The sequence below is a fragment of the Triturus cristatus genome, chromosome 2_1 (genome assembly GCF_964204655.1).
Source record: "Triturus cristatus chromosome 2_1, aTriCri1.1, whole genome shotgun sequence".
In the NCBI taxonomy this organism is placed as follows: domain Eukaryota; kingdom Metazoa; phylum Chordata; class Amphibia; order Caudata; family Salamandridae; genus Triturus; species Triturus cristatus.
In genome coordinates this window covers 1,122,705,754-1,122,717,841 of record NC_140581.1, presented here as the reverse complement: position 1 = coordinate 1,122,717,841, position 12,088 = coordinate 1,122,705,754, and the positions used below count along the sequence as shown (strand labels likewise).

At 46.2% G+C, this 12,088-nt stretch overlaps 1 protein-coding gene across 1 annotated transcript in view; it reads right to left on the bottom strand.

Moving 5' to 3' along the window:
• The window catches only part of LOC146866453 (17-beta-hydroxysteroid dehydrogenase 13-like), a 294,735-nt gene extending 287,728 nt beyond the window's left edge, over window positions 1-7,007 (bottom strand). The window contains exon 1 of the mRNA XM_085636530.1: window positions 6,690-7,007. Within this exon, the coding sequence (XP_085492656.1) occupies window positions 6,690-6,899 (210 nt within the window). The 5' untranslated portion in view covers window positions 6,900-7,007. The remainder of the gene's footprint in view (window positions 1-6,689) is intronic.
• Window positions 7,008-12,088: the final 5,081 nt, after the last annotated feature.

Here is a 12,088-nt window from a genome sequence, read left to right as displayed (position 1 = left end):
CGCGAGCCACCCAGCCTTGCCCGCCGCTGTTGTGCACTTTGTGTCCGGATCGCCCCACAACTCCAGTACGGGGGGCTGGCGTGGAGAAGGCCGCAAACCTCAATCGATGCTCCTGCCGGTGTCTGAGGTCCGATTTGAAAACGGAAAACGGGCGTCACCTCTGCACGGGCTCACAAATACAGTCCCCTCATCTGGGAAAGGATTCTGTCAGGATTTATGCAGGAGGTCGCGGAGGTCCTCGGGAGCCTCGCACCTACGCGGCCATCTTGGTTGCGCGCTAGGCTCCTCCGACAAAAACTGTCAATGTTAATAGTTCATGATGAATGCAGCCATCCAATCGACTCCTGAAGATGCAGATTTATATGCTAGACGTTGTATCCACAGTCCTGTGATTTTCTTTGAATCTTGGTGCTTATGTTTGGTTTTTCTTTGATAAGAATAAGGTTCCCAGTACTCACGGTCACTGAAATAATCATATTCTGCAGCGTTGGCTTTTTCCGCATAATTATAGATTTACCTCATTATTCACACAGTCCATCATCTGCTGCAGCAGATTTCTACAAAAATAATCAGTTTCTTGCTAAAACGGATCAAAAGGTAGTAGAGAATGTGCCACACTTGCTGCCAGTTGTGCTGGAACAATTTTCAGGGTGGGGATACTGCCCATCAGCATCATCTTTCAGACAGAGAGGTTGTGGAAAATCCAACTGTTATTAAGCAGTGTATTTACCCAACAGGTCAAATGCATTTAGCGGTAGAGTCGGGGACACTGGATGGACCGACAGGCCATTCCGGGCCCATCTTGCCAAACATGGATCAGTAGAGTTGTAGGGATGCAGTGATGGCCACCTACTTTGGCAATATTATTTTGAAAAAGATCAAACAATATATAATTATGTTGGTGAAGGAATGATAGTTATCAGTCCTTACTACCCAGTTCCCTTTCTAATGCTCACATCACACCCAAAAACTAGAAAATATACAGACTTGATAATAACCCCAAGAAGTGATTCAGTACTTCTCAAGTTTTAGCAATGCTCCAAGTGCATTACTCTTTTAAAGTTCCAAAAACACTTTCCATGTTCATTAGATACATTATGTAGGTTGTGTAATTTCAGAAATGTTTTTATTCTGAAATACAGGCCACAGCTGAAATACGGAGTCAGGAGAAGTAGTGGCCATTAAAAATGTTATGTTACTCCGTCATTGGGAGAGTGGGAAAAAGACCTCGACTGGTGCCAACGAGCTGAAGAAACAGTGTATAAAAGTAGGGTGTGTATTAAAAAGGGGGAGAAGATATGGACACGATGGCGTCAGCATAGAGCGATGTTGGGGGAAGAGTGATAAGCACCAGCCACACGTTGGAGGGGTGGGATCGATAAACCGCCCTTTTGCCTACTGCTAGAGAATATGTCCCGTTGCAAACGTGTGCCCTTGGAGCCACTGGAGGTAAACAGCCTCATAACTTTCTCGTGTAGTGTCACTGTGATGATGAAACCTAAACATGTACAAACACACGTGATTTCTGCAAAGTATGGTCCTTTGAGCAAAGTTAATAAAAATATCTTTTTTTTAAAATGTTATGTTACTGTAAACAAAAAACCCACAAAAATGACTATTGTGTCATACATGCACTATATCAGAAGCTTTTCCGCCCACTAATTATAATGTCTCATAGTGATGCTCTGCAACAGCATAACATGATTCAATACCGTGCCATGGATGTTTGCTTTTTGGGCAATAGAGACAAGGGTAAGCATGGCAAATAGGATGTCAGAGGCCTATGCCATCCCATGTACCCTACTTCTGGCTGCCATATTGCTTCATATCAGCATTGCCACTTTAAGTTAGTTTCTTTTACAAATCATTGTTGTCAGGTTTGTCAGTGAAGATAAGTCCTCTAAATATGAGAATTCAAATCACAAAATGCACTTATGTTTCAAATGAAAGCACGGAAACATGATATTCAGCTGACATGAAATATTTTAGCAACACTATCACTCTCACTTCCAAATGTGGGGAAAAACATTCAGGGAAGAGTTCTTGCAGTAGAGCCCATGCTACTCAACAAAATTGCTTCCATGGCACCCTAATCAGGTTGGAACTTGCAAAAGTAGGGTGAACCCACAGAATAAATAGATGGTTCATGTATGAAAGTGGATTATTATGCGATCATATCACTAACTTGTCAGGGTGAACCCCAAAGTCACAAAACTGACATAAGCTTGCCCCACTGGTAGCTATGCCACAGACGGACTTAACTTAGGGAAATGTGTATTTAAGCAGTACCAAAGCAGTAATAAAGAGAAAACGCCAAAGAATAAAAATTCCAAACCGAATTTGAAAATAATTACACCAAAATGACAACAATCCAATTAGGGGAACTAGCAATGTAAATTTTTTACGCTTTAAGTGGAAATAGCGCCAAAGCACTAAGGGCCTCATTTATGAGGCCCGTTGCGCCATCGGAACGTCACTTTTTGTGACGTTCCATGGCGCAGAAGCCTGCGTGATATTTATCAGGCAGCACTGAGCCACTTTTTTTGGCTTAATGCTGCCTCATAAATATCAGTCCCTTTAACGCAGTGTTCTGCGTTAAAGGGGTGTGCAATGGGTGTTGCTGGGGGCGTTCCCAGCAACATCCATGGCCTTTTGACACTGCCCCAGATTTACGAGAAATCGTAAATCTGAGGCAGCGCCAAAAGCTTACGCCTCCCCAGGGGAGACGTAAGGGAGGCGCAACGGGGAGAAATATCTTTATTTCTCCTCGTTTTTCCTTTTTCTATGGGTGCTGCATTCTGCAGCACACATAGAAAGAGGAAAAACCTCTTGTGATTATTTTTGTACAGAAAGGTTTCCCTTCCTGTACAAAAATATTCATCCCCGCAACGCAGGCACCCTTGCACCATGGTGCAGAGGTGCCTGCGTTGGCGCAGGCAGCCCATTGTGCGCCGGCGCAGGGAAAAAGGACAGGAACGCGCCACATTTTATAGATACGGCGCATCCCTGCCCTTTTCTTTTGCCGTAGGGAAGCGCAGCAGGAAGGCCTGCAGCGCTTCCCTCCGGTAAAACCTCATAAATCTGCCCCTAAGTGCCAATGATAGTCTATAGAATCAGTAGACTAGAATGTAGGCATGATTTCAGGACAACTGAGATATAGCAGGGGTCAGATACCCCAAGCGGGTTCGTCCCTAGCAAAGATTTTACCTTCTGACCTAATCTTTTTTATGTAGCTCAAAATCCTCCAGTAGGGACGCCTCAAGATGTATTTCGTGGCATCCAGTGAAATCAAACACCTTTACCATGAGTTCCACTGAAAGATCAGGAGGCTGAGGAAGTCCCAAACTGATCTAAGTACCAACTATTCAGGGCAGTTATTTTGGGTCACTTCTGAGGCTATCTGGACCTCATGGACAGCATTTAGGGGCCTAGACGCAGTCCAGCAGAGGTCACCAGCAAGGTCCACTCCATGTCCAGTTTGCACTGGTCATCTGGTCACTTAAGAAAAAAGGCCTCTTGCAGCTTGTTGTGTCCCTGCAGCTACACTGGAGGTCAGCCGGCTGACCCTAAGAATGTCCAGTACTTTGAACTGGGTACAAGAGGTAGCTGCTCAAGTTTCCCAGGGCTCCTCTCAGGTCACAGACAGCAGGCCCAGTAATCATCTGATCTCCTGCAGGTCTGCAAAATTTTCTGAGGAGTGTGTCTTCAAATGCACCATTTATGGTTGGCGCTAGTTAGTGGCTGGGGGTATATTTAATCAAAATCAACAGACTTCACCAATAATTAGGACTTTCAATAAATATTTTTTAAAGTATTTGAATGACTGGTTCCAGTCAAAAGTTACATATTAAAGTTGATATTCTGACCTTTGACGTTTTCTAGGATCCAGCCACAGCCCCACCAGTAAAAATTGCTTTTGGGTTTTATTTACTGAAGGAAAATGCCAACTTTAATTTCTCATATGTTCCATTTTAAAACATCAATTTCCCTACCTTATGGGCGACAGGGTGTACCTAGGGATGACTTCTTAATATTTAAAAACAGAGTTCTCTCTGCCTGACAAAAAGGGTTAAATAAACAGGTTCAACAACCTTGAAGCCATGTTTTGCAAGCCATCCCTTTGGGTGGCACCATAGGTGCTGCAGTCTACAGGGGGCATTTAACTTCCAGTCCCTGGCTGCATTTTACATTCCGTATACTAGTGACTGAAAGGCAGGTAAATATGTAAATCTGGAGTCATTGTAAATATTCTATGTGCCAATATCTGTACTTCAGTTTGTGCAATTTATTTAATGAGAATAAATTTAGAAACTTGTAACCACCTAATATTTATTGTGTGACTACATATCTTACAGAAGAGTGTAATTTGGAGGCACTAAACAGGTTTAACGTGTTGAGGCACCTGGCCGTTTTGTGGTAAGCAGAATGTGAGAAGCATAGTGCTTACCCAACTACAAAGGTCTCAGGCAATCTAAACAGAGATTTGAAGGATCGAGGGCCAACTCTAACTATCAGTTGAGAGCTGATTAATGGTACAGCAGTTTGGTGGGTTAACACACCGGCTGCCAATCTGCACAATATCTCAAAAAGAGAGAAACAAGTACCACCATAGGTGACAAAATAACATAACTTATACATTGAAACAATATACAAACTCTCTGATGATAAAGTTAAAAGAAAAATAATGCTACCCATTTGAAGCACTGCTAAATCAAAGGGTAAAACTCAGTACAGGAAATAACATTTCCACTGGACTTTAAATCTCAATGCAACTTTTTATATGTTAAATTTTGTAATTGTAATTGCATCTAAGCGCATTTGGCAAGTAGCACGCTACTCCGGAATCCAAAAAGGATTAGTGTTGAGTTAGAAGAGGGAAATATGACATTTATTTGAGTGGTGAACATGTGAGTCTGTTACTTGGGTTGAAAAGGATAGTGGAGGGATAGAAGAGGGAGGGGTTTGCAATTATACAGCACTTGGTACCCCTGATGAGGCATCAACACACTTTTTGAGGAGTAGGACGCTACTACGGAACCCAAACAGGATTAGTGGTGAATTAGTATAGGGAAATATGGAATTAATTTGAGCGGTGGACAAGTGAGTCTGTCAGTTGAATTGGAAAGGATAGAAGAGGGATAGAAGAGGGAAGTGTCTAGAAAGTGGTTCATTGGAGATCGTAGCAGCAGGGGCAGGTTTCGATTATGCTTTTTCACAAATACCTCCACATTTCCCACCCCGTTTGCAGGTGGTATTTGGAATGGTTTGGCATGCACTGATGCAGTTTTATCTGTTGTTTGTGCCATGTAAAAGTACATCCTACTTTTACTGGTAAAACACAGAATGCATAAATTTGGTAGCATTTGCAGAGATGAAGTATTTGCAGGTATTGCCTGGCACTCTAAATAAGTGACTGTGAGTGAGGCAAGGTAAATAGCATTGTACACAGATAAAATGCATTTCCTTATGAAATCAAAAAAGTATAGTGATATGGGGTTTGCAATTGTGTTTATTGTAAATGAAACAAGCATTGGCATAGCCAATAGGTCTCACCTTTGGGACCTTATAAGTGTTTAGCCATGCAACAGTTGCATAACTAAATACTTATAAGGTCCCAAAAGCGAGACCTATTGGCTATGCCAAGCGGCCGTGGGGCCGCGAAAGTGATCGCGATCAAACATCAAAGCGGCCGTGCGGCCCGCGAAAGTGAAAGTAATCGCGTCAAGCGCGGCGCGCACGCCCACGCACATGCACTGTAGCGCTAGGCTGGCCGGTTAGCACTTTTTGGAGCCCTCTCAAAAAGTCTTGCCAGATCAGCGCATGCGCTGGGTCAGGCGAGACCTAAAAAGGAGATCATTACAATTTGAAAATAATTACAAACTTTATATTTATCACACAGAGTAGACTTAACCTGTCTTGGTTTTTTTGGACTCTACCAAAATCTCTCTTCCCCTCACACCTCAAGATCAAGATTGTTACTTTTCTGCACTTTGCACGACTATTGGATGTTTCCAAATATTTGTAAAGTAGGTTGTAATGGAAATAATGTTTCTTTTACATGAGCCGTGGGAAATTTTTCTGAAGCTGAAAATGTTACTTTTTACACACTCCTCTACCCAATGATAGCGTGAGTGAGTTCCATTACTTTGCAGAGAGAGGCCAGCGCGTGCACCACAGATCTCCCATTTTAAAATGATCAGCAGCCTTTGCAGGAGAAGCTGTCTTTGAAAAACAAACAATGCTGCTGGTAGAAAAAGACTTGAATGACCATTTGATTTTGAATGCCCCCTCGGAACTCTTTTTAGGTTATCTGGGGTGCTCCACTACCCCAGCACCCCTAGATCCGGTGCCACTACGTGCTGCTGGGTAGTGAACCTTTTCCAAAGGTTATCTGATCACCTTTCAGTTGCTACGTGCTGTACCAGAGCGTTACACTAATGCTGAAAAAGTGAAACATTTGTGCATAGTATTAATATGTTAAAATGACAAAGTAGTGAAATAACACTGCCACAGAATTTGCCGCATTAATTGCCTCTTCTTGCCACATAATTTAGTCAACCCCATGGCACAATTCGTTCCCCTATTGCCGTATGAATCCAATACCCATGGCAATACCACAGGCTACTCGTTGATTTCCCGTCCTGCCAGCGAACGGCACGTGAAGCGAACGCACCGCGCGTGCACCTTACCTTGTTGATATCCCACAGTACCAAGATGCTCGACAGTTTGGCGAACTCGCGCGCTGCGATCTTGCCTATCCCATGCCCAGCTCCGGTGATAAGGACGATTTCCCCGCCGACGGACTTCCGTTTCAAAGGAATGAAAAGCTTTACAAAAGCCTCCAAGTAGGCGAACAGGACCGTGAGCAGCAGCAGGGGGATTTCCAGCAAGAGATGCATGACGGGCGCGGCAACAGCTAGCTCTGAGGGACCTTGCAGGGCAATGTGTGTTTGAGCAATGTCCCTTAACTCACACAGGTCGAAGTCAACTCTTCTGCTGTCGGATGTGTCACGTGGCAGCGTGAAGGGAAATTAACCCTTCCGCACCCAGGCTGTCGTTTCAGCACAGACAACAGGCTTTTCAGAGGAGGCGCATACAAGCATAGGCAGTGGCAATGGTCTGCCTTTAATGTATTGTCCTTGCGCTCTCGCACGTGCATCCCTCCCATTGCACTCACACCGCTGCACGCATAGTGCCATTATTGGCAACTTCCCCCACCCACAACCAGAGCATGCATGCACAAATAAATACACAAGACAACTTAAGGTTATTAAAAATTATTGCTGCAGGTTTATTCCATACAAAAGTATGCAATATGGTGGGTTATCAAACGGGCGATCCAAGGGCAGGCAGCAGTACCAACCTATGCTGCCCAGCCCGCCTGATGTGCCAGCACTGTGGGTTACCTAGTCAGCGCTACACCTTTTGGTGATCCTCCCCCGGATCACGTGACACATTGGTCCAATATTACTCACGCCTTTTCAGGGGGGAGCGTAGCAGGGCAAACCCCCGGTTGGTCTGGCCCCAAACCAGGACTAACGGGGCGCCGTCGCGGTTTTCCAGGAACCTGCCCTGAGGCTCCTGGTCTTTGGCTCTGGCACCCCTATTGTGCCGTGCAGAGGTACCCTTACTGAACTCGTCTGCCGCAGAAGTACCCTGACTGTACCTGCCTGCTTCCAGATCGCCCTGTAACTCTGCCTGCAACACAAAAGAAAACATTAAAAGGTTCTAATTCCCCTGTCCACCAGCCTGCCCGCCGGTTAAGAGGTGGGGTGGGAGACGGCATGGCTGGTGGCAAAGAAGACGATCGGGGGAGGTAAATATACCCTCCCCCCACCTCGGCGCACCAAATGTGACGCCCTTGGCGCGCCACGGCGAGCAGACTCCCAGCAGGAGCCCCAAACACTAGAGAGGGATGGGTTAGTGCCCAAATGGCACTTAAAGGCAGCCCTTTTAGGGTGGCCCCCTGTGGGGGCCGCGGGCAGCCGCACAGTGCCATAATTGTCAACTTCCCCCACCCACAACCATAGCATGCATGCATAAATAAATACACAATGCAACGTTTTGTTATGGGAAAATATTGCTGCAGGTTTATTCCATATAAAAGTATGCAATATGGTGGGTTATCTTACGGACGATCCAAGCAGGCAGCAGTACCAATCTATGCTGCCCGTCCGCCTGATGAGCCAGCACTGTGGATTACCCAGTCAGCGCTACACCTTTTGGTGATCCTCCCCCGGATCACATGACACATTGGTCCAATATTACTCACGTCCTTTTCAGGGCGTAGCGTAGCAGGGCAAACCCCCTGTTGGTCAGGCCCCCAACCGCCCAAGGACTAACGGGGCGCTGTCGCGGTTTTCCAGGAAGTTGCCCTGAGGCTCCTGGTCTTTGGCTCTGGCACCCCTATTTTGCCGTGCAGAGGTACCCTTACTGTACCCATCTGCCGCAGAGGTACCCTTACTGTACCCGTCTGCTTCCAGATCGCCCTGTAACTCCGCCACAGCTCTGGAGGCGGCCCTTTCGCCGTCAGAGCACTCCAAAACACACCTATATTCTCACCTGCAACCTGCCATTTCAAGGCCTCCTGCAAATCCAAGGGGAACAGGACCATTCCCACAGGTGACAAGTGGGCCCCATCTCTATCACAATAGCCCTTGACGTTAGCCTGGAACAGCTAGTGTCTGAGTGTCTGATGAAACCAAAGCCCCTTTGACCTGTGAACTTGTGCATCAAACTATTCACCCTCCTGCGGGAAAGTTCCACTGCCTCAGATGACTCAGCCCGTGCCAACTCTGGACGGGACGATATCCGGCACCATGACTCACTTTGCCCCATCTATTTGCTGATCTCACCTAGCTGCCGTTCTACTGGCACCGTGTGTGCCTGAACACCTGTGTCCCCAATCTATGGGACAGCAGCCCACTTGTTAGGTGACCGCACCTACAACCCGCCTGCCTACTTTGGCTATTAGGGCGAGAAGGTCTATACTTAGCATTTGCCCAGTCCCTTTGCTTGCTAAATCATGACGCACAGGAATATTCATAACTAGAAGTGTGTGCAGTGAGCAAGGGAGTCCTCATGCACTTGCCATGCATCCCTTATTCCTTATGGGAATTTCGCCAGCTCAGCTCCCTTTGAAGTGAAACCCCCTAGGCATACCAGCTTAGGAAATCTATCTGATATAATACAGTGCGCACTGTCTGCAATATGCTGCCTAACATACTGGATTGACTAAGTCCTACTTTACCCCAATACTAGATTATTCCCAAATAGGGGGGGGGGGGATTCACACTGCCCACCCTGTGCTGCCCCAGAAGTGGAAAGTTCCCTGCTCTGTTAAATTTTTATCTTTTGTTGAATACTGGACGTGCCAAATGTTCTTTTTACCTAGTAGCCTTTTATGCTCGACACCTAGTGTGACGCTAATATAGCTAACCGGGTGGGGCATTTGAGCTTAACTGTAGCAACATGTCATCTAACCTTGGTTCTGGGGTGCACTTACTTCGCCCCGTTGACCAGACAATTGCACAGACCCCTTTGATTGCTAAACCCTGGTGAACACCTTAATGGTGTAAAATCTGGTTTGAAACAATATATGTATTGTGCCCACTATTGGCGACACCTCACCCTTTCGTGAAGTGACAATTTACGAAGCACACCCAGCTTGCTTAACTGCCATCGGATCACAGATGCACAGTACCTGCTAACCATCTCTGACCCTGGATGCTTAAGCCTGCAAAAGTGTTGGAATCCCAGATTCCCAGTTTCATGTTTAGCTGCAGTACACCTTCAGTGGATCCGCTAGGAGATACCACAAACCGCATTGGTCATGAGAACCCTAAGAAGCGCACTATTTTCACATGGGCGTGCCTCTAAATGAGAATGGCTCTACACCGCTGTAAGGCCAGAGACACACATATCTTAAACATATTTACTGGTTTTGCCACTTGGCACCCTTCTGGTTGGTGATACGGAACCTCCTACCCAGCATAGGCTGACAGTCTTGTGTTGCCGTCGTACCACCTGTGTCCCTTGGATCACCCTCCATCCTCCTGTGCTATAGTCATACTGCTAAGTGTGCAATCGATTCAACATCACTCCTTTCCTGCCAGACTGTTGCCTCTTCAGTTTTATCTGTGGTGACTGCACCCAGACTTCCCAGGCAGCTGCATTGCCGACAATGTGGGCAGTTGACCTTGGGGGAGTCTCACGCTTGCAACTTGCCACTACAGCGATTATTTAGATTAAATGATATTGTGTATCTAAATGAACTATGCCCAAGTAATTGAAACTCTCACGTGTGCGGTTGTTGTGAACAGCAAGGTGGGTGGCCAGGATGAGTTGGGGGACCTCCCCCTACCAGTCTCTGCTGTAGTTTGTGGTGTAGGCTGAAATGTTCCCATGGAAGATCAGGATTTAAAGCTTGAAGCCAAATAGCGCTGTATGGGGACCCAGAAGATCCGGCAGATGGAGGACCCCTGTGCCTAAACTATGCCCCTACGTGCTTTTGCATTGTAGGCCAGCGTGATACACCTTGTTCTGGACCCCCCGCTGTGGCTCGGCGGACTGGTAAAATTGTATCCCAGGCTTCTAATGTGATGTTCCCATTGTGGAAATATGGATTTTTCTGATCAGTTATGTCCCCTATCTTGGACCCCAACGGTTTCATGTATGAATCATAAGTACATGTATGTTCCCTCCAGTTCCAGTTATGAAGACGCAAACACATGTGCGTCCACCGTCAACATGTCCTCTTTCAGATCCGCCAGGAATAGGCCGGATATTCCATTCCTAAGTATGAAAGGCCACCGGCTTTATATGGTTCACTTATGCCATTTTACAGTCCAGGCAAGTAGGCCCTGATTCTGTCATCAAACTTTTCTTGCCTTCTGCCTCTGAAAGCTCCAGTCTGAGCCTGCATTTGTGACCATGAACTTCGTCTCATTCCCTGCGCGGCTCACGAAGCCTGACATCAGCCTGTTGCCTGCCAAAAACTGTATTTCACCTTCGAAATTATCTGCTCCGTTCCCTGCCCAATGCATTCCTGTCTAGTAGTTTAAGTAAACATTCTCCCAGCTACCGAGCAAAGGCCCGGCTTCTCTGTCTTGATGCAAGTAATTCATAGCCCTATTACTATGGAAGATTTCCGCCCTCGCATCTAGTGTAGACACTTAGACGCTTGTACACGCACTAACAGTCAGTATAGTCAGTATAGAATAAGATTCTACTCTAAGAGACCTCTCTTTTGGATAACATAGTTCTTTAAACATAGGATGTTAGATATGATTTGGGATTAGGTTGACTTGACCCTCCAGACTTCTGTCGCCACATGTAGAGCTAAATGTCAAGTCCCCTTCACCCCCTAGTTGCACGTCAATCACACGTCATGCTGCTGCGCGCGCATTTCTGCCAAGTATTTCTGCTGACATTGCGAAATTCCTTCATGGAACCACCCTATTATGACATCACATCTGATGACGTTCTTTAATCACACCCAGTTACGCCTATTTTTGCTATGCATGAATATATTATCCACACTATCAATTGTTACGCCTCTTGTATTTGCTTCACTGTAAATGCCTATTGTATAAAAGTGATTGATTATCAATAAAGTATGTACTTCACTTCCTGAACCTTCGTGGTGATGGAACTTGGAGCAACCGATTCGAATCGACCATTGGAATAAAGCCCATTCCGAACCTCTAATACCACGGATTCTGCCTCTTATTTACTGAGCTATTTTTATTATGTTTCTGTATCAAATTAAGTCCCCGTAATTAAATTATTTACCACATGAATGGCGCCCGAACAGGGACACTTTCTCATCTCACGCGCCGGCGGTGAGTTGCAGGCCCGGTCTCCTGCCACAGCTGGACGGACAACAACGCGTACCAGCAGGATTTCCTGTATCTCCCTCCGGTCAAGCGGGGGCGACTGAGGCTGCGATCAACACCCAGACGAGGCGGTGAGAAGTGCGAAGTATCCCGACCAGAGCCTAGCTGAGAGAGCAAGATCCGAGGTATACAGAGGCCCACCAGTTTCCGAAGTCCCGAGTCGAGTCCAGTCCGGTTCAAGTTCAGTTCAG